The 23,204-nt window shown below is 37.7% G+C and overlaps 1 protein-coding gene and 1 long non-coding RNA gene across 4 annotated transcripts in view; both read left to right on the forward strand.

Moving 5' to 3' along the window:
- The window catches only part of LOC119774126 (deoxynucleoside triphosphate triphosphohydrolase SAMHD1-like), a 63,661-nt gene that overhangs the window by 15,542 nt on the left and 24,915 nt on the right, over positions 1–23,204 (forward strand). The window contains exon 14 of one of the 3 annotated variants that reach the window (XM_038271491.1): positions 2,227–2,393. The exons of the other annotated variants lie outside the window; for them this stretch is intronic. Coding sequence (XP_038127419.1) covers positions 2,227–2,378 — 152 coding nt within the window. The 3' untranslated portion in view covers positions 2,379–2,393. Of the gene's footprint in view, positions 1–2,226; positions 2,394–23,204 lie in introns of those variants that run through there. 3 annotated transcript variants of the gene reach the window in all.
- Positions 3,931–4,833, forward strand: LOC119774127. The gene is made up of 3 exons (XR_005279491.1): positions 3,931–4,084; positions 4,254–4,358; positions 4,530–4,833. It is a non-coding gene; the product is annotated as an uncharacterized LOC119774127 (long non-coding RNA).

Below are 23,204 nucleotides of genomic sequence, written 5' to 3' on the forward strand. Positions count from 1 at the left end.
AAGAACACCTGCTTGCTTCTGATGATTTCCTTTAGCTAACCAATGAGTGTTTGCATTATATGACTCATCAAATTACACTAGTTTTCACTAGATATGGATGGCGCCAATGATCTGCAATTGGATGGAGCACATGACGTGAAATAAATATTTATAAACATTAAACTGAAGCCAAGAGTAACGGGTAACGTTTGTTTTAATAATGTAAGGAATAGAAAGTACAGATACTTGTGTGGAAATGTAATGAGTACAAGTCACAAGTGGGAAGAAACATAATAGTGTAAAGTATAGATACCTAAAAAGTGTACTTAAGTACAGTAATGAATTATTTGTTCTTCGTTACTTGACACCTCTGACTATTGTATTTTATTCAAAAACACTGTATAGAAAACAGGAGTCTTGACTCTCCTCACACTTCCATAGTGAAAGTGTGACTCACTGTGAAGCTGTATGAGCTTGAGTGAATAATAAAGAGTATTAGACTAGTCTATGCCCCAGACCCCTGGACACTGATGGAGCTGGAAGATGAGATGGTGGAGGTGGGTCAAAGTTCAACTGAAACGTTAAATGGTGAAGCTGGGCCTTCGTCTTGATGAAGAGTGTCTTGAGAAACGAATGAATTTGGAGAGGGTACAGTCTTCCGTCGATTGGCTGAAGCTTGAGTAAGGCATTTCAGTTGGCATTCCAGGTTAGGCTGAATAAAATTCTTCCAGGTTGAATTTTCATTTAATCTTCATTTTCTATCTGAGTCTGTTGTGTCCCTCAGAGGATGAGTAAAACATAGTGTAAACTGTAACCTACCCTATTCCAACATACTTTAATAATTTTGATTAATTGAAATGGTTTGATAATATTTTGAGGTGCTCCTTCTACATACAATTGTTTAATAACTGTAAGTTATATATTTATTTTTCATCATATTCTTTGAAACATCATCATTTCTAAATTACTTTACATCATTTTCAAAGTATTGAATCAGTTGTTTTGATCATGAGTTGTCAGTCGAGCAGTTATTCATACTTTTAATATTTTTACTCTTATCCAAGTAATTTCTTGAAGAGCTACTTTAAACTTTTACTTCAGTTAAAACTTGATGAAGTACTGCAACCTTATCTTGTCTATAGTTTTGGGGTACTCCACCCACTGCTGGTAACTTCAGAACTTTGATGTAACTTTTCTCTCCCTGCAGCTGACTAATCATCACCTGGGCTATTATCTTATCTATCTTACTTTTCTATTCACTTGCTTATATTTCTAGTATGGATTTGATTTTAAAGCATTCGCGCTATGCAGTCATTTTCTTATATCGTTACCCTTTTGAATCAACTTTAGTAAGTACATGGTTCCTCTGAACAATATTCAGAGCAAACTTTTTCTACCAAAATTTAATTCATAATTATTTGCACTTCAAATAGCATGTGCAACATTGGCTTGGTTTTAAGCAAAGGATAGAAATTTAACTCATGTTTTTTTTATTCAAGGAATCATTTACCTCATGTATTAAACTTGCTCACTGCTATTATTTTAAACAAAGCTCTTTCAATATTAGAAACCCCTAATCAGCTCAAAGTGCATCTCATGTCAGTTTCTTTTTTTTAATACACCAGCTATTAAATTGATAGCCATATCCATCTCTTTGTCTGTTTATTTGTTCTTTGCATAAATTAGGTACCATTTCATTGGCTTTAGTTGCATTTTAGGATACTGTGAATGAACTATGCTATGGAAATGAATTTGCCTTCATGCCTAATTGATTGTGTGTTTGTCGTGGGAAAAAGGTATTCAACTATTCATCCTAGTTAAATAAACGGAAATCGATGGATTCACTCAGTCGGTACATTTATTCATATCTTTGCAAAGAGAGAACAGTCATCATGAAGCCCTTATGGCACAGCATTCTGCTCTGTTCTGATCTGGACAGGGTTCGTTCCCCCTTACTTACAACAATGGAAAGTAGTCAAAGTCAAAACAAATTACGAACACTTTGGTTAACAGTAACATGTTATGAATAAACCTTGAGAAAGAATCTGGTTTGTTATGGGAAGAAGCTCTGTCTGGTCTACAAACACCATCCTGCAGAGAATGGTGTGGCCTTGAGAGAGAAACAGACTGAGTGAAAACTTTTATAGAGTAAATAGGATAAATTAATATATAATAGAAGAGAGATAGAAATTTTCTGACAACATTGTTCCTGTTTTTATTTTTTTCCCCTTTCTTTTTGCCCTTTAGATGATGTATTTGAAAAGATACTAAACGACTCTTCAGGCAAACTTGATGATGCAAAGGCCATACTACAGAGAATACATCGCAGAGATCTCTACAGCTGTCTGGGAGAATTAATCTCTAAGGGATCCAAAGAAGAACTTGAAGTAAGCATTTGAGTTGCTGCACAGCTGATGTGGGTTGTACATGATAGTTCAAATGTGTTGATGACTCAGCAAGTCTTTGTTTGTCTAATTATAGTTTTAGTCTTACACAGTAAGTTTGGGTCTGTGGGAAAGTCTATAAAGACTAAGGGAAAATATTGATACAATATAAATAAGTTCATTATGAAGTAATGTTTACATTAATATACAGAAAACTTACTTTTTGTAATTGGTAAATTTAAGTGGTTGAACAGTTTGAATGCCTGGTTTCAATAGGACTGTAGGAAAATCTCTGTTTTTTCAGCAGTTTCCTAGGGTATAAGTAATTACTTATATTTATAAACACACACACACATGTGCTCCCATTATTTAATATTAGTTCTTTAAAGAAGTAATAGCTTCAGGTCCAAACTTTCTTTAATAGAGCTGAGAGTGGTCTGCAAGAAATACAGAAAAAAGAAACAAATGGAAATTATAATTTTCACTCGCCATTAATAGTCATTTCTAATTTGTCCAGCAGGTGGCAGCAAGAGGCCTCAAATAAATCACAAACTGCATACTGTTTAAATTGCTATATATTTAAGCTGCACAGATATACAAATCTTGCTAGTCTACTGACAAACTTACATTTATTCATTTAAACACTCCCAGTTTCTTGAAAAAACAGCTCTAAATGGTCTCGCACGATTAGGCTAGTTCGTCAACTTTCTGCTCATCTAACACTAAAGTACTCAGACAACAGCAATGGCTATTGGCAGCTAGAGATTACAATGGACCAATCACAGGAAACAATATTCAGATGGCTTCCTTTGCTCTTTAAGCTATAAACAAGGTTTAATTAGTCCACTTTAGACAGTTACAGAAATTCATTTAATACTTTGTACAAAAGCCTTTGTTGCCATGACAGCTTCAAGATGCCTCCTGTATAAAGAAATTAATCACATGCATTGCTCAGGTCTGATTTTGGCCCATTCTTCCACACGAACAGTCCTCAAATTTTGAAGGTTTCGTTGGCCTCTTCTATGATCTCTGATCTTTAGTTCATTTCATAGATTTTCTATTGGAGTTATGTCAAGTGATTGGCTGGCTGATTCTAGCAGCTTTATTTTCTTTTACTGAAACCAATTAAGTTTCCTTGTGTGTGTGCTTGGGGTCATTATCTAGCTGAAATGTCCATCCACATGTCACCTTCATCATCCTGGTAAATGGTAATAGATTTTTATCAAGAATGTCTCTGTACATTTTTCTATTCATCCCTCCTTCAATCATTTGAAGTGCTGAAAAACAGCCCTACGTCATCTAACCAGACTATATTCTCCCAGTATTTCACAGGCTTGTCTAAATGCTGTGCATCAAACCTTAATCAAGCTTCATCATGCTTTTTCTTAAGCAATGGAGTCTTGCATGGCGAGCATGCATACCAGCCATGGTGGCTGAGTGCATTTATTATTGTTTTCTTTGAAGCAATTGTTGGACAACTCTTCTATGTGTGGATTGTATGGATTGTTAATGACATCTGGTGAAAATGTCACGTCAATAGCACCTCTAGAAATATATTTACAGAGAAAAATTGTGTGTTCAATACTTAGTTAGATTTCACCTGTTGTATAGTAAATGCTCCACTTATTTTAAAGGGAATAAAAAACAGATGGGAACAGTTGGAAATAAACAACCCCAAAGGTGGCACCGAAAATCTGCAGCCAGAAGACTTTGTCGTTGATGTAAGTTTTTATCTACAATTTTTCACATTAGACAGAATATCTACATATGTAAATAGGACAATTCTGCTAAGATTAACATTTGTTTTCTAGTTGTAATTCAATCCCAGGAATTGAATTGCTTTTTGCGTTATTTATTGTATTTGCTGACCTAAATTTCATTCTTTTGTAGGTAAAAGAAATAAACTATGGGATGAAGGAAAATGACCCAATAGAGCATGTGTGGTTCTACAAAAAGGACAATCCAACAAAGCCCTTCAAACTGGATAAAAATCAAGTATGAATAAAACATAGCACTGTAAAATTTTAAATCTTCCAATCTGTAGATTCTGAATCTGTATCAATTTTTATTTATGCTATACTCAAACTGTAGGGAATTTATACAAGCTCTTTTCCTTAACAATTTTCATTCCTCCATTTAATACAATATTTCTTGTTTACTTTTTAGGTTTCTAACCTTCTTCCAGGAACATTCAGCGAGAAAATAATCAGAATCTACTGCAAGAAGACGACTAAGGAGACTCTGAAAGCTGACCAAATTCACTTCGAGAAATATAAGAAGATACATGACGGAATGATCAATGCATAAGTGCTGCTTTTCTTTGAGCTGTATTTGACAGCAGCAGAACAGCTATTTTAAGGCAATCATTATTAATTTCCTAATTGTTACTAATACGTTTTTATAGATATTGATTTGCTAATTTATACCCCTAACAGCTGGGTAATGTGAATAAGGCCAGAACAATGGGTGAAAATCTTTTATAGCTTCACATACAGCTAAAAGTATAGTTACAACAATAAAAAAATGCTAAATTCATTCTTAATGTTGATAAAAACTCAATAGTTTTGAGTCTAATGACATCAACAAACAAAAAGTAACCAAATGATACCAAGGGCATGGAGATCGGTGACAACAATATATATATTTTTCAAAAATTACATCATAATACTTCAGAGACAGCAAATTGGATTTATCAATCAATAAATGTATCACTTAGCCATAGAAGAGCGTGCCACAAATGCTTTTCTATTTCTTGAGTGTGCTCTAGACTCTCAATACAAGCAACCCTGTTTTCTGTTGCATAATGGGATGAAGTAAAAAATGTGACGTGCCCATAATTATAAAAATTCCACTTAATAAACTTGGTATTGGGGACTATAATCAAAAGGGGAAAGATATTTTTTGTTGAGCTTTGATGTTAAGGGATATTTTCCTCTAAAGTGAAGGTGTTGATTTGTGGTGTTATCTATATTTAAAATAGAATAAAATGAATTAAGATAAGGTTTTATTTTAGAATGTAATTACTGATGTTAGAAGGCTTGTTATAGAAAATATATCTTTATATCCCTTTATAGATATATGCATTTATTCTTTTTAATTGGGTTTTGATTCGTTTTTTATCTAAGCCAGTTTTTTAAAGAAAAAAAATACATTTTAGCCAGTCTTGTGATTAAAGTGGGTTTTAAGTTTTTTTACTTAAAGGTCCAATATTATGAAAAAAATTCCAATTTTAAATATTTTGTAACAGTCATATGAGTCCTGAAGCCTGTGTAGGAAAAAAATCCTTTGACCTCCATCATTGCCTTTGTCCACCTGTTAGCTTTTTGCTCAAAATGGTCTGCTTGAAAAATTTCCTCTTAAGATGTCATAAGAGGAAATATGTTGCAGCCCAGCAGACAAGCTATGGCCTTCGTCTAATGTATCATTCCAGGCTCCTAGGCTATCTGTAAGAACGGGCTGTTTGTCATGATTGTGGGTTGTGGGGACACTGCCTTTGGGAGCGCAGGGGTGGGGAAATTAAAACAGCTCGCCCAGAGGAGGGCTTAATAAAAAGATGTTAGGTAAAGGATGACTGCCTAATCTGAAAATAATTTTCCTGCACAAATGGCAAAAACATGCTCATGGGGGCCCAATTGTTAATATTTTTTTATTCTCAAATATAGAATAATATTGGACCTTTAACAGTTCTAAGTGAAGATTTATTTGCATGAATATGTTCTACATAATGGTAGTAACTCAGCTTCCTCTTACCCTTCATATTTCAGTAATTTTTTATTATTAAAACCTATTTTTGATTAACGCTGAAAACAAAACTATATTTGCTATGTTATTTTTTGTATATTTCAAAATTATTTGACTGTTTTTTTGCGTACTGTGGTCTTTTTCAAGACTGAAAAAAGGTTCTGTTTGAATAAAAAGTGGGATGTCAGTGTGTGACTTATTTTGTTCAACACAAGTGAGACATGGATTACATTTTTGTTTCAGTCTCTAGACATCAAAGGCTACGTTCACACTGCAGGCCTTGATGCTCAATTCTTTTGTGAAATCCAATTTTTTTGCGCTGCCGTTCACATTTCCAAATATATACGACATGTATGTGATCTCCTATGTGAACTGCAGTCATACAACGCAAATGTCTTGCAAGCGCAGTAGAGGACGCAATGATGTCACAGGCCAGCGTGCTCTGTGTTTACGGAAGTAAACATGGATGGTAGTGCCGGAGCGCATCTAGTAATCTTTCCCAACCATAAAAACACAATCTTTTCAATATGGTTAAACATAAATACAGCTCTCCGCATCATCGTCTGCCATGGTTGTTGTTTTTCTTGCCGCTTCTTCATAGCAAGACACAGAATAGTGACCTTTGTCAGGAATTAATGGGGTTTAGGTCGGATTAATGCGACCTGTTCAGACACAGGTCGCAATTGAAAAGATCAGATTGGCATCAGATTCAGGACCACATAGTCAAGTGGCCTGGGTCACATTGGAAAAAATCGGATCTGTGTTGTTCAGACAGCCATTAAAAGATCAGCTACAGGTTGCATATGGACCAAAAAAATCCAATTTGAGTCACTTCAGGGTGCAGTGTGAACTAAGAGACTTAAAGAGTATGTATAGGCCCACCTACATACCTAAGTGCATCATAGCCAGTTAAATTTTTTAACTTTGCGTGTTAAAGCACATGATCAATAATAAAAAAAAAAGCATGAGTGATTTTCAAGGTTCTTGGCCATAGAGCAGAGGTCTTCAACAGGGGGTCCGTGACCCTCAAGGGGTCCACAGAGGTACTGCATGGGGGTCACGAAAGTTTCGGTTAATTAGACTTTTTTTTTATATTCCCCACTGCAATTTTTTCCAGTAATTGAAATATCTTTAAATACACTTTATCATGAATTCAACACACTGTAGTGAACAGATAAATAGAGGCAGAAGATCCCAGGGAGAAATTACTTTTATTACATTACTCCATCTGTAATAGAGTGACTATAGGACCAGTTTGATAAAACACAATTTCATACAATATATATAATTAGGGGTCCCCGCTCCATCTCGCCATCAGTTTGGGGGTCCTTGGCCTAGAAAACGTTGAAGACCCCTGCCATAGAGAGCTCATGTAGCCAAGATTAGCCATTTGTTTTACATAGCCAAACACTAATTAAAACAGTCAACTGCAGTATATTTTTTGAAATAAAAATGTGAAAAATATTTCAGCTTTAACTTTATTGGCACCTTTAATTTCCAGATAGTTCAATCGGATGTGTGCCACTAAGATACTCTAATTAGAGAGCAGTAGTGAAACTTCGATATTGTAGATAGGGCTGTACAGATGCGAATTGAAGAGAAACACTGTACAAATGTTGGGATGGTACAGTAAGGTATGGATAGAGGGGAAGGAAAGACTGGTCTTTGGGAAGAGTTCAATAAGGTGACTGCTGTAGGAAAGAAGTGGTTTCTGAACCTGCTTGTGTTAGTCTGCAAACTGCGTAAATGGTAGAGCCTGGGGGAGGAAAAGAAAAGAGTATGGCCCGATGAGAGGAGTCTGAGAAAATCTTACATGCCTGGTGCTGGCATCTCTTCTTGTGGACATCCTGTGATTGCCTGTCAGCAGTTCCCTCTCAGCTTAGTGCTTTTTTAAGGTTCACATTCAGTTCTCAAAAATTAAATGTTGAACATGGGTCAATACTCATTAAAACCTTAAAGTAATCAAAAAGTAATCAAAAGTAATTAGTTACATTACTTTTTAAAAGTAATCGAAAAAGTTACACTACAATTACATTTTAAACAAGGTAACTTGTAACTGTAATGGATTACATTTTTAAAGTAACTTACCCAACACTGACTGTGACTAATGTCTATACCTCAAGCTTGGTTCTCCTCCATCTGAAGAAGGAAAGATACCCCCTCCCTAAATTTCACCCACTAATATACTAAACCCACACCTACTTAAGCTCCAAATATCTGCTTAAAGTCCAAAAGTGCAGTGTATTTTGTCCCCCAGATCACAGCATGTTCATATAGAGAAACAGAAAAGCACAAATTAGCATGCCTCTATCACAGCTGCAGGCTTCAGAAACACAGGTAAACACATAGCTCACATTCCTAAACATTCCTAATCTATGACAAAACTCATTGTTGATTTTAACAAAAAATACCTTTGATTTCATTTCCTGTATAGACATTTTACTGAAATAGAAACCAACTATATGATGCACTCAAGGCATTACTTATTTCTATACATGTTTTGTTTACAACCAAAGTCAAATCACATTTATCTCACCTGAAGCAATCTCAAAAAACTGCTTAATCATGTCTGCAGCCATTGCAAGACAACTCTCCAACACCAGATTTTCCCTTGTGACTTTGTCCAAGGCAATGTCAATCTATAAGTTGGTTTTAGGAAAACATGTCTGTAACCAAAGATTCTGCACATCATTTTGTCAAATTGTAAGTTGTTGAGTTAAACCAGCATCAGTTTCTAGAGAACTGCACTTCTATGGGTTGTAGAAGACTATGGGAACTCATGTTGTAGTTTTTGGTGGGGTATGTTCTGTGCATAGATGGACAAGAAAAACGTCATTCTGAGTAGTCAGACCATGGAGCTTATTACAAACACACTTTTGCTACCCTTAAACCCAAGCGCCCCTGTGATAAATTAACTGGTGGCAGCAGCTGGAACCTCAGATTTTTGCAGATGTCTCTGTGGGTGTGGCGTTTCAGGACCCCTTTCCCCAAACAGGAAATATACCACATATAGACTACAATAACTACAAATCATTACAAAGTGTTGTTTTATCAATATGAAATACATTAGTTTAAGAAGTTACCGTCACAAAGGTATTTAACTGCAAGATATATAGCATGTTTTATGCCGGTGAAGATTCTCAGTCATCCAGGTCACAGCTCAACACAGATGGGCTACCTCCTACGGACAAAGTCCGGTTATTTATTTTATTTTGTAATCAGATCTCTTTGGACCCTATGAAGGTGCACGCAGTCACAGACTGGCCAGTTCCTAAGCATAGGAAAAAAACTGCAAATTTTTCTGGGATATGCTTATTTTTAAGGAGATTCATCAGAAACTACCGTCAGGTTGCCCCTTCACTTCTGCTAATCTAAAGTTTTGTTGGAATGATCAGGCTGATAGAGCGTTTCAAAGACTTAAGGCCCTGTTCACCTCCACACCAGTTATTGTTGAGGTGAAGCATCCAGTACAAGAATCGGGGGGTCCTCAGTCGGGAGGCTAGGGATGTGCAAATCCACCCATGTGGTTTCTTTTCAAAGAAACTTTCAAGTGCAGAAAGGAACGATGATGTCGGGGCAAGAGAATTGTTAGCTGTCAAGTTGGCTCTCCAAGAATGGAGAGATTGGTTAGAGGGGTTCAAGACTGCTTTTTGTTTGGACTGATCACAACCTGGAGTACCTAAAGTCTGCATACAGACTTAACCCCAGACAATCAAGGTTGGCACCTTTTTTTGGATGCCTTAACTTTTCTCTTTCTTACAGACCCGGAACCAATAATGTCAAACCTGATGCTCTGTTCAGGGTGTTTGAGGTGGACGAGGAGAGTTCCAGTGGTGCAAAGGAGTTTGTGTTACCAGAGTCTGTAAAATGTTATTTCACTATGGTCGATATTTATGTAGGAAGTCAGACAGGCTCTCCATAATCAGCTTTCCCCAAGCGATTGCCCTAAAGACAGTTTGTTTGTCCCTGATGTTCTGAGAAGGAAGTTCTTAGAGTTCTCTCAAAGTTCTCGTTTTGTTTTGTCATCTTGGTGTGTCCAAAACCCTTAAGATTGTTCTGGCTCAGTTTTGGTTGCCTGTATGGGAGTTTGTGGGAGCCTGTCCCCTTTACATTCAATCCAAGACACCTAAGAGACCTCCATCAGGTTTTCTTTGACCTCTACCCATCCTGTCTCGACCATGTTCTAATATAGCCATGGACTTCATTACCATGTTCCGAAGGTAACATCATTATTCTCGCCATCATTGACAGATTATCCAAAAAGGTTCATTTGGTTCTGCTGGCCAAACTCCCTTCTGCTAAAGAAATGGGTGAGATTCTTAATTTGATATAGTTCGCCTTCATGGTCTCCCAACAGACATTGTTTCCGACAGGGGTCTTCAGTTTTTGTTTCAGTTCTGGAGAAAATTCTGCTCTCTGTTGGGGATCTCTATCAAAAACATGTCAAAAATGTTTTTGAGAGTTTAATCATCTAAACTCTCAAAAACATCTAGACAACCTTGACCATACCTTCTGGGCTTTTAACACAAGTTAACATTAAAGTAATAGGGACTAGAATTTTTTGACCATCTTTAAACAGCAGCTACCTGGTAAAATGCAAGAAAATAAAAGTCCATTTCAGACTCACCAAACGGCGAAAACATGATGTGTGTACTGATATCCAAAGCATCACAAGAACAATCTGTGCTTGTCGGTTCTTTTCGGAACTGCCAGTGACCCTCTTATGAAGGTGTATAGCCTCTACTTCCAACTATTGTTAAGGTTCAGCAGGTGCATAACTAGCCTTTAATAAAAGAAACCACCAATAGTATTCAAACATGAAAGGAAACAAGGGCAGGTAAAGCTGAGAGGAATATTTTGTGAGGGTGAAAAGAGAGATTCTGTAAGATATTCCGTTTTGTTATATCCAGGTATCGTCTTCCTATGGGCGATCGACTTGAAGGCACAAACTGAACTGTTCATAATTTATTCTTTATGGTATGCCAGCATTCATAACATGTAGGCGAATCACTGTCCCCCAGACATCCACGCTTATATTTTTTATATTTATATGTTTTAAAAACAAAGCGGTGCGTGTATGACGAGTGGGAAAATAGCATAGATAATGAGAGTGACGGGAGCAGTGAAACATCGAGTAGAGAACGGATGAGTCCAAAAAGAGGTAATTCTTCAGCTAAGGCAGGTGTGGGAGAGAGTGGTGAAAAACTGGGATGAGTCTGAAGAAGAAATGGATGGGGAAATAAGGGATTTCAAAGTAATTGTTAGAGTTAACGAAGATAAGGCATCGCAAACTATCAGTCTAGTTAAACCATCCACCTTTCTGAAGAATCAAGTGGGGGACATAACTAATGCAAAAGTTCTAAAAGATAGAACTTTTGCATTAGATAGACAAAGATTTTAGGATGAAAGAAGTAGGAAAGTATAAAGTGACAAGCGTGTGTCTGGTACAAGAAGTAAGCAAATGGAGGAAGGGAGTTATTTGGGGGATCCCGATTGAGGCTTCAATTGAGGGAATCAAATCTCAGAGGAGGATAAATTAAAGATGTTAGAAGGCTTCAGACCTTTAAAATGGAGACAAAATGGACAGTGAAAGTGTTTTGATAAACTTTGATAATATGAAAGACTTCCAGACAAAGTCTATTTGGGATACTTGACCTACAATGTAAGATAGTATGTCCCATGACCAATTAGATGCCTTAAAGCTACAGTGTGTAATAATTACAGGGATATACAGTCAGAAATGTAATATATTATACATAACTATGTTATTTATCATCATCTACGAGCTCAGCCTCTTAACCTTAATATTTGCGTTGCCTTAGAATTCGTTATTTATAATTACATAGGAGCGGGTCTCGCAGCCATGGAGGCAGACATCTTTGCGCTACGGCAGCGCAGAGCCAACAAACTAGCGATTGCGAGATCGCCCATTACGCTAGAAAATAACTACGGCAAGTTGAGAGAGATGAACTGAGACGGTACTGAACAATAGATGGCAGTATCAAAATTATCTATGTAAACAAACCTCATCACTTGAGAAGGAAGGTGATGCGGACGTCGTGGAAGACATTTTGTCCCGTAACGCTCGCCGTACTGTTGGGGGGGGAGAAGCGGTGGGGGGGAGATGTTCATGTTGCTGCGGTCTGCAGTCTGGACGTTAGATGCCGCTGAAAATTACACACTGTAGCTTTAAATGTCAAAGATTTGTAAATACAGCACAGACATGCAAAGGAAAGAGAAGATGCGAATGATGTGGATCATGAATATGAACAGTGCAATAAGAGCAGGCAGCCAAAATGTTGTAGCTGGGATGGAAGCCACAGTGTGGCATATGGAGGCTGTGAAGTAATGAAGAGGGAGGTGCAGGTTCAAAGTCAGAATACACAACAAACGATCCTATGCACAGGCTGTTGAAATGGTAAAGCACAGAACAGACGTTGGGGAGAAAAACAGGATGAATACAGGGTTGAACCAAAGAAAAGAAAATAGTATATGTGGATTTACAAAAGTTAGTTACATTCATTGTGTCAGGATTCCAGTCTGTGTGTTTGTCTTTTGTGTTGTTCTTCCTTTCACCAGCAGGAGGCGCCTGGTTCCGGTCTGCCTCCTCACCCACCTGCGGAAGTTTACCTCATTATTGGAGCGTTCTTAAGCTGCTGGTTGCCACTACCTGAACGCCAGAGTCTTTGCCAGTTTGGGGTACTCTAGACATGCTTTGTTTATCAGAGTCTAACCTGAGTTTTTGTATTGCCAGTTTTTGGTACTCTAGCCAAGCTGAATTCTCACTGAGTTAGACTGAGTGCTTGTCTCTCTGAGATTTTACTTTGTTTTTGTCTTTGCCTTTCGGCAGGAAGTCATCTTGCAAACTGGATCTTTTCGGACCTCCTCTCCTAGGAGGGATCAACTGAGTCTTAAACTGAGCGAGGGATTCAAACAGGAGGTTTGGATCCAGTCTCCTTTTAGAACTTTAAACTTAGGCTACGTTCACACTGCAGGCCTTAATGCTCAATTCCGATTTTTTTGTGAAATCGGATTTTTTTGCGTGTCCGTTCACACTTCCAAGTATATGCGACTTGTATGTGATCTACTGTGTGAACTGAAAGCGTTCAACCGAAGTGTCCCGCATGCGCACTCGAGGACGCGATGACGTCACATGTAGCAAGCGTCCTCAGTGTTTGCGGAAGTAAACATGACTCGTAATACCGCAGCGTATATTGCGTTCTTTAAGTTCTTCTCCAACAGGAGCAGGCACATTACGAACGAAATCTTTTTAAGAAGATCAAAAAGAAAGAGAGCCAGGTTCCGGTAAGACCCTTCGAGTTTGATCTGAATCGAGCTATCTTTCCAAATATGAATTAAGTCAGCAACCTCACTTTCTCTCCATTGACTGCTCTCTGTGTTATCTTCCACAATGGTTGTTAGTTTTTCCCGCCTCCGCTTAGTAGGACGCAGATTAGTAACGTTTAGTAACATTTGTCAAGTATCAATGACGTGTAGGTCGGATGAATGCGACCTGGCCGTACAGACACAGGTCGCATTTGAAAAGATCAGATAAGTATCGGATTCAGGACCACATATCCAAGTGGCCTGGGTCGCATTTGAAAAAATCCGATCTGTGTCCTTCAGACTGTCATAAAAAGATCTGATACAGGTCACATATGGGCAAAAAAATCGGAATTTGGTCACTTCAGGCTGCAGTGTGAATGTAGCCTTACTCTCTGAGCAAGGAAATCATCTTCACCACGACTCGTTCAAGTACCCCAGGAAATCTGAGTGGCAACCAGCGTCTCCATCCATCTTCACCATCCGAGTTCTGGGTAAACCCTGTTTCGCCATCCACCGAATCAGACATACTCTGGAAAACCAACACACAGATTGGAGTCAAGGATCCTTCACTTCTCTGGAAACATGAGTCAACAAACAGATCTTCTCCTTCAAGATCAATGAAACAAATTTCCCACTGATGTGCCATTTTTATTAGGGAAGGGCTGCAGTTTAGAGTGGTTAAGAGAGGAAAAGAGGAGGAATTCGTAATGGTCGAGATTTTGATAAATGCAGATCCATTCATTTTAATAAATTATTACAATCCATGTAAAAGATTAGAGTTGCAGTGTGTGCAGATTTTAATATCCTTAGCAATTTATGGGAACAGGGAACTGATACAAATGGAGATATGATAGAACAGCAGTAGGAAGATAATCAATTATTGTGTATGAATGAGGAGAGGGAAGAAGAATAGATGTGTATACAAGAAATTACTCAGCTATAGATTTAACTCTGGTGTCCAAAGATTTTGTTGGATTATATGAGTGGGAATTAGAGCAGGAAACATAAATTTCTTATTTCTAAAGAAAATTAGGTATTAGGAAGGTAGGAAATATGGATATTTGGTAAGGTATAACGGAATATATTTAAATATATATGTGAGAAATACATGGATGAAGTTGATTCCAATGTAGATATAAAAAGTAGAGAGGGAAAGATTAGGGAAGTTATATTGATAGCAGCAAAAAAATAAATAAAAATCAATTCCTATAAGTAAAGGTGTGAGGACTAAGCAGTCAGCACCGAGCAGATTCCTGCTGGTGTCATGCCAAAGTATTTATCCCTGCGAAAATTTCTATCCCCTCACCGGGAGCACACACAGAGTAGATAGAGCTGGTCGAGTTCACTCCGTGTTATGGTCTTGGTTTTGTTAAGTTTTCTTTGAGTTTTCAGTTTCATGTTTATTTATGTTTTTCTTTGCTTTCTAGTTTTGTTGGTTTAGTTCCTATTTTGTTGTGTTTTTGCAGGTATTTGAGTTCTTAGGCTTTTCGTTGTTGCCCTCTTGTGTTGGTTTCCTTTCCTGTAGCTCTTTTCCTAGAAGCCTCTGTTCGCACCTGCTCCCAATCAGCTCGTTAGTCCTCCCTTCGTTCAGTCAACCATAAATACTCTCACTGTGCAGTTCCTCAGTGCCGGTTCCTCGTCTTACCTCATCTTTTCTTGTCTTTCCCTGGCTCCTCGTGGTTGTTTTCCCCTGATGTCTCCATGATTCTAGTTTTTTTTTTATCATTTTAAGTTGTATTTTGGATTCCTGCCTCTGTTACCTCTGTTCATTCATTAAACTGCAAGAACTCACCTCTGCCTCTCTGCCTCTGCATTTAGGTCCTCAAACCTCAACCAAACACTGACAATCCGCCTCAGTTTCAACCTACTAAATGTGAAACTGGAGATGTGTCATGTTTATGAAAGATGGGCATTGTTATTTTATTCTCCACTTCACTTGTTATAGCAGAATATCAGCAGTTATATTGATAAAATAATAAAAACTGTTTGCTTCAAAATAGGACGCTCACAGCAGGGTTGACTCCTTTCTCTGAAAGCCAACAGCTTCTTGTTTGTTTCAACATGTTCCTTAAAAAATCTCTCATTGTTTAGTGGTTTCTAAATGTTCTCATCTCATTTAAAAACTGTTTTCAACCATATTCTTGCAATAAAATTGAAATAGTAAATGCAGTGTACATGTACATATTATAGGCTATATACAGTAGGAATATTACTTTTTCCCAAGTCAAATTAAAGCTGAAGTCTGTAAGTTTTTAAAAATCATTTTTTTGTCATATTGGCTAAAACTGTCCCTATGCCCAGACAGCAGGCATGGCGGAGCGACAGCCACCAGCGAAAGAGAAACTGCCTTTACTGCCCCTGCCGACAACTGCTTACACGGCAAACTTCGGTATAAGCAGCATCTTATATCTAGCTGCTTGGAGGTGAGTGTTATCACTCTTACCGGTTCACACTCCATGCCGCGTACGCTGCTTGGACGCTTGTGGTCGCATGCGGTAGCCGCGCAGGTGCTGTGAGAGGGGTGGAGCTTGGAGGTGGGGCATGAGTGAAGCAGAGAGGGTGGGGGAGTGGCGTGAAACCTGTTTTTCTTCAAATTTTCAGTCGAAGTCTGCTCTCTTCTCAATGTTACAGACTGCAGCTTTAAGCAATTAAATCTATATTTGTGTTTTATATATTGACTCATTTCTCTATATTGTACTATCCTTAATAAACAGTGTTTGTTCCAACATCAGGCTTTTTATTGAATTCCATATTACAAGAACTGATATCCCATCTACACATCCAGTATAGGAATAATCACATGCTTAAGATGTCTCTAGGCTGGAACATCAAAAATAATGTTTACTGCAGATTATATCGGGCTGTCTGTCCCTGCTATAATTTGTTCACCTTGTCTTAATCGGACACACAGTCTCTCGCCTTTTTCATTTTTGGCTTTCAAACATATCTTATGATTACAAAAACTCCTGAAACTTTAGAGGTGATAGACCTTTGTATTGTAAAGTTACAAGGGGAAACAGATTGAAGCAGGCTTTCCCTGCTATAATCTGTTCTCCTGTGTAAATCAGACACACTGTGTCCCACTGTTTTAATTTTTTGCTCAATAGTCAAAAAGAAGGTGCCAAAAGGAGGGAAAGGTGTATGGGGTATATACAGTATATACTGTCCATTTATATTTATAACAGCTGAAGTCTCTTATTTAACAGGATTATTACACAGGGCATTAAATGGGTCTTTATATAAATAGGTGTTTATATATATAGTTATTGCACTGTGTATTAAATATAAACAGGATATTGCACAGGGTATTTCACAAGTGCACGTCTTTCACTAAAGGAGCTGCTTAGCACATATACAGTCTGGGCTCCTTTAAAATTAAACCGGGAAAGGATCCACTTGGGGAGTAGTGGGCTGCCATCTTGGGGCACCCAGGGGTTAAGGGTCTTGCTCAGAGACAGAGTAACAGTCTGTGGGAGTTGTTTTTGAACTCACAACCTCAGGAGCCCACTCACAAGCTCTATGCCCTAACCACTAGGCTGCCACTCACTCTTTATATTGTGAATGCATTTGACATTATAAGGAAGTAGGGTTGTCAAAAGTAACGATACTCCAAAAAGTATCTATACTAAAACGTTGTATGCGGATACGATACTCAATTTTAAAAGTATCAATACTACCGCTGCCGCCGCCGCCCTGCCTTCTCTCTCTGCCCTCACATACACACGGCAGCATGTAGCCTCTCGCTTCAGTCTGTAGGACGCCTCGGTTGGATATCCAACTCCTCCCACATGCCGTCGGTCAGCAGATATGGGATCTTCCTATTGGTGACCTAATCAAAATGGCCGACTTTGATGTGGGCAGAGTTGGACAGCCAACACAGGCGTCTTACAGACTGAAGCTAGAAGCCACATGCTGCCGTGTGTATGTGAGGGCAGAGAGACAGCACAATAACAGAAGAGAGCATGGCCAGTGCTGCTGCAGGAGGGACAAAACAAGCAGTTTTGGTCGAAAATGATAGAGGCAAGAGTGCTGTTTGGAGGTATTTTGCCTTCGAGCCTGACATGGAAGCCGGACGTGTATTTGTCCTCCTTTACCCCCAGTACTTGTCTTTCATGTAAATCAATGAGAGCTGTTCCACATCCTCCGCTACTCCTCCGCTCGTCAGCACCCACGTACGTCTTCTCTGTCTCTCCCCGTCAAAATACAGAGCTGAGTTTTTTGGGCTCCGCTCTGGTCAGTCCAGATCAAGACCCGTAATTGCAATCGCACCAAACAGGAAAAAGAATGTAGAGAAGACCCGGTTTGTCAAATTAAATTATAGTAAAAACAGAACAGAAAGTAAGAGCAATTAATTAAATCATTGGATGCAGACTATTGGTGCTTCAACAGACCAGGAAGAAGTTGTGAGATTCTAGAGTGCATCGCACAACTTTAAAAGAAAATTCTTATTGAAGGAATGGATGAAGAGATGATGAGTTAGGAAGCAGAGAACAAGCAGAGTTTATAAAAACTATGTATGATCCTAGTTATTCCTGTTACAAAAATCCCCAACAGAAAGAAAATATTTGGGCTAATATTTGGGAAACTGAACATCTGCTGGATGAAGATGGGGATTTTTTTTAATATGTCATATTAAATTAAACGTTCACAGGGTTTATACAGGAATAAGGAACTGTAATTTATTGCTAATAGAAGTAATCTTAATGCCATCAACAAGTATCATGTACACAAGTTATTAGTTTACATGAAATAAGGAGCTGTAAGCACATTTCCATGACTGAAGTTTGTAAATAGATAGATAGATAGATAGATAGATAGATAGATAGATAGATAGATAGATAGATAGATAGATAGATAGATAGATAGATAGATAGATAGATAGATAGATAGATAGATAGATAGATAGATAGATAGATAGATAGATAGATAGATAGATAGATAGATAGATAGATAGATAGATAGATAGATAGATAGATAGATAGATAGATAGATAGATAGATAGATAGATAGATAGATAGAGAACACACTGAAGACTTTTTTTGTAACGGGCAGCTGCTGAGAATACAGCATTTATTTTTGTTTAACTGGTTTGGCTAGTGTCATTGTTCTGTTTGTAAAGCATAGCCAAGGAAAGAACACTTAAGTTAATTTGGTTATTTTTTTCAATATCAAAATATTGTTCTTATTGTTTATTGTATTTTATTTATTAATAAAAATATTTCTGTTGAATTTTGAGGTCTTTGTTTTTTACCTTGTGGTATCGAAAATGGTATCGAGTATCAAATAATTTCCCGAGTATCGCTATCGGGTTGAAAATTTTAGTATCGTGACAAACCTATAAGGAAGGATGGGTTGTTTATAAAATCTTATAAAATGGGGCTTACAGGAAGGCCTTATAACTAGATTAAAGATTTTTTGTTTGACAATGTTATGCAGGTACAGATGGGAGTAACAAGATCCGATAAATATAAAACTGATCATGGAAACTCCACAGGGAAGTATTATCAGTCCTTTATTATTCTCAGTCCTGGTTAATGATGTTTTTACAGAAGTAAATTAGGATGTCATACAATCATTATTTGCTGATGATGGAGCCTTGTGAAAGAAACGGAAAAATGTGAGATTAGTGTATGAGAGAATGAAACATTATCTTAAATCTGTTGAAAATTTGGCTTATAACTGGAAAATTTAATTCTCAGTAGTTAAAACAAAGACTTTTGTATCAAGTAGAAAGAAAATTGAGGAAATTTATTTAAAATCTATGGAGAAAAATTTAAAAAGTAAGTACATTTGGTTTTTTAGGTAGCTTTTATAAGGTGATCATAAAGTACATTGAAGGGAAATGTAAAAAAGTTATAAATATAATGAAGTATTTAATAGGAATAGATTGGGGGGCAAATAAAATTAATTTTAAAAATATGGATGGTGCCTTGATCAGATCAGTGTTGGATTACGTATGTGTAATTTTTAGGCATGCTGCAAAAACAGTAATTAGTTAATTAGATGTACTGTAATTCAGAATCAAGCTTTGAGATTATGCTGGGGAGCTTTGAAGACATCTTCATCTTTGGCAGGGCATGTGCAATATGGGGGAGATTCCTTTATATTTCAGACAAAAGCAAATTGTGCTGAATTATTGGGTGAGTTTGCAGGGACATAAGGAAGAGAATAATCCAGTAATTTAAATCCTGAGACCTTGCTGGGAGAGTGGAAAAGCTAAAACACACTGTTTTGCATGGGAAGCAAATAAATATATTAGGGAAATAGGTATACAGGGAAAGAGATTCTGTGCTGCAGTCAAGGGTGGATCTAGCGGGGTGGCCATGGGGATGTCTCCTGCTCTCACAGGAGACATCCATGGCTCGTCCCAATATTTGGACACCAAATCCTCTATAGGTAGTTTCAATTTGGAAATTGTATCTTTTCTATACTAATCTTCATTGTGGTAAATACTTAATACTTAATAAAATACTTAATTACACTTTCAAAAAGTTTTTATCATATGCCTAATATAGCACCATCCAACAGAATCTTCAATTTGATTAAATTTATTTTATTCTTAAACCACCAATGCACAACGGCATTGGAGATGACAACATGTCATCTCAATACTCTTCAGAGAGACCATCTTAAGGATAACTAACATCTTATGTCTTTTGCCTAATTGATTCTTCACTACCTACATCTGATCTTTATTCTCATGTTCTGTTTCCAACTGTTTTTTACTGTTAGCTTACTCAAAAGAGAAAACTCTCTCACATACGGGGCAAATGAGTGTTGTTTTCAGACTCATGACGATGAGTATTTAACATTTTGTATTAAAACATATCAAGCACCATTTTCCAGGACCTGTTAGTTGTGAGACCAATTCTGGTGTGGTGCCATGTTGGCAAGGAGCAATGGCTGAATTTGCAAGTAAAATATGTGTCTCCTGAACATTTTAGTTTTACTTTACTACTTGTTTATAAAGCAACTTCTATTGAAAGGCTATTTTTGATTGAGCAATGGGGAAGTACTTGCACTTTACTTTGTCTGCAGTACACTTGATTATGCCTTTATAGCAACTACTGTCTTGAATGCTGGACACACTCTAACTCTAATAAAGGCAACACGGGTTTTAAAACATTAGTCTTAGTGTTTGTACAATAAAGGCAGATAAATGACCAATAAGATCAAGCTATTGACTGTATCCCAAAACTATCCTATGTACTAATAGAAACACTATATCAGTAGTAACACTATATCAGGGCATAAAGCAAAAAAAAAAAAAAAAAAAAAAAGACAGACAAGAATAATGATCCTGAACTTTCATGGAGAAGGCTGATGTAAACGATCGGATTACACTTTGTTAAAGAAAAATGATTATTTTTAGTTTTTAATACAGTTAATCTTATGGCATGTGTAAAAGGTATGTTGAACACTCTCATTTTGACCATATTTCTTAATTTTGAACAAGGTTGTGTTAATGATTTAAAACTAAACTATTGATGGGTAAGTATTCAAAGCACAGGAGGCCATAAAATGAGTATCTCCTGGGGGGCGAATACCATTTGAGCCTCAGGGGAGAGGTCTGCTTGGTTTACAGAAGATCAAAAGTCTTCCAGAATAAACATCTGGGATGGTGTGAAACTGAATACAATGTAGAATGTTAAAACACTAACATTTAGTTTTTAAGACATTTTTCTAAGTATTAATAGAATGTTTTTTAATTGAAAATTGTACTATCTGTGACAATATCAGAATCAAATGGAAATTGTTTGAATGAAAATGTTTTGTTTAGTATTAGAAAATTGCTCAGGATCTATGCTTAATGGGGTAATTGAATATGTTAGCTTGTATACTTAGGATTGAATATTATGTTTCATATGTGAGAAAAAGGAATTGTATCTCATGTTCTGTTGATTCTATGTGTTATTTTTGGTTTAAGGCAGGATTCAATCTTTTGGGGTGAAATGGTGCAGAAGAGCAAAATTGAGTTGTGAAGATAACCTTTCCTTGAACCAAAATACTGAATTTAAGTTTGTTCTTGAGATTTTATGGCAGGAAAGAGGCCCCAACACTCCACACTGATTCTGTGAAACTTTATCTCATGTTAGCCAGATGACCTTAGAATCCCTGGAGGCCCGGTCGTAAATTAGGGGAAGCTCTGAGTTTTTCTGAGTGTCCAAGGTAGCTTCCAATTGGTCAAGCGGAGGCCCTTATACTAAAGGGCAGGACTTATCTACATTATAAAATTTGTGCACAGGGGCAAAAATTCAGATAGCTGCCACTATTTTGCTTTTGCACCAGCTCTCTCCAAAGACGCGTCTTTGCCTTTCTTTTCTATTTTCTTTACCTCAGGTAATTGAATGTATGTTTCTGTTGTTCTGCAGTTTTGTTGTTAATTCATAAGCTGTTTTTTGTTGGATTAAATTCTGTGATTCTGTGACGTCCGCACGCCTTGCTGGTTTTCCTTGGGGGCCACACGCAGCTCGCCGAGCACACTTGGGAAAGGAAGAGAAAAAGCCAACCTTTTTCCAAAGTTAACTAATTTAGAATAAATTTCTTCCTTAACAACTTTTTAACGCAGCCATCCCTCTGACATCACATCTTAGACACAGTTCCTCTAAAATTGACTGCGAATGGAAACTCTTTCTCTTAAATAGTTTTTTGTCTGGTTTAAGGGACACCACCATTCCAACTGACCATCGCGCCCATGTGGTGGAATACTCCAGAGCTAAAGATTTTCTTTAAAAAAAAGCGTTGTGCTTAAGCCCAGCATCGCCCGTGCTAATACCGCACGTTCTGTTAGAGTAGATTAACCTTGTGTTGTTAGACTAAACAACACAAGGTTCTCTCCTGTTCTGTCCTCGGCCAAGATATTGTGCCTGTCACCTGTTTTGAGTGAGCAGGACCCCTGTTGAGTTAAGTACACCCTGAAAGCTGCTCCCATAAGATCTGTAAAGCCGGGCATATGCTGTACGATTTTTTTCAAGGGCTACTGCTCACACTGTACGACTTTTAAAAATTCACAGTTCAGGATGTATGTTCTCCTGACAATCTGATGCGATCTACCTGCTCCCACTTTACCTCTAAAAACCACGTCGGACTCAGCTCCACAGTGAGATGCCGCTATTGGAGTTGTCTATCCAGAAGCCAAAAGAGTAGAAGAGGAAAAAGAAAGAAGTGTCACTGTCTCCAGTTAAATATGAAGGTCACTAGCATGAAATGCACTGCCTTGGCAATTTGTGCAATTTTGTGTGCTGAAACCCCTAAAAAGAAAAGCTGACGAAGTATTTGGACAAAGACATGGCTGAGCAAACGTAGCTATTACGGTCTGTCAATTTTACAGAAAGAACTCCATTTCACTTGCACCCCCACCATGCTTCTGTGTTTTCATCTGAGAGGAAGAAGTAGAAGAAGAATCCTTAATTCTTATGCGTACTGAGCAATTTGCCCACGACCACCCTACGATGGCCAACTGAATTTCAAACATCTTTGTTTTTCTCCCGACCTTACAATTCCTTATTGGGAGGTGGTCATGAGAGGCTAATCGCCCCTCCTTTACCCCCTGTACTCTACAGTACATGACACACAATCAGGATGAAAGTCGGCCCGCTCAAAACATTCTCACGACTGGAGATTTGGCCCAAAAAGGGCAAAAAGCTGTACAGTGTATGCTCGGTTTAAGTGATTGTCAGGTTAAGATTCTACTAAGTCTATGTGTGGTACTTTACTGACTCTGAGTTACCTAGGTGGCTGAGGTGTACCCAGGATACAAACCACTTGAGCATC

Source organism: Cyprinodon tularosa, unplaced genomic scaffold (assembly GCF_016077235.1).
Source record: "Cyprinodon tularosa strain WSP-4 unplaced genomic scaffold, ASM1607723v1 ctg8, whole genome shotgun sequence".
In the NCBI taxonomy this organism is placed as follows: Eukaryota; Metazoa; Chordata; class Actinopteri; order Cyprinodontiformes; family Cyprinodontidae; genus Cyprinodon; species Cyprinodon tularosa.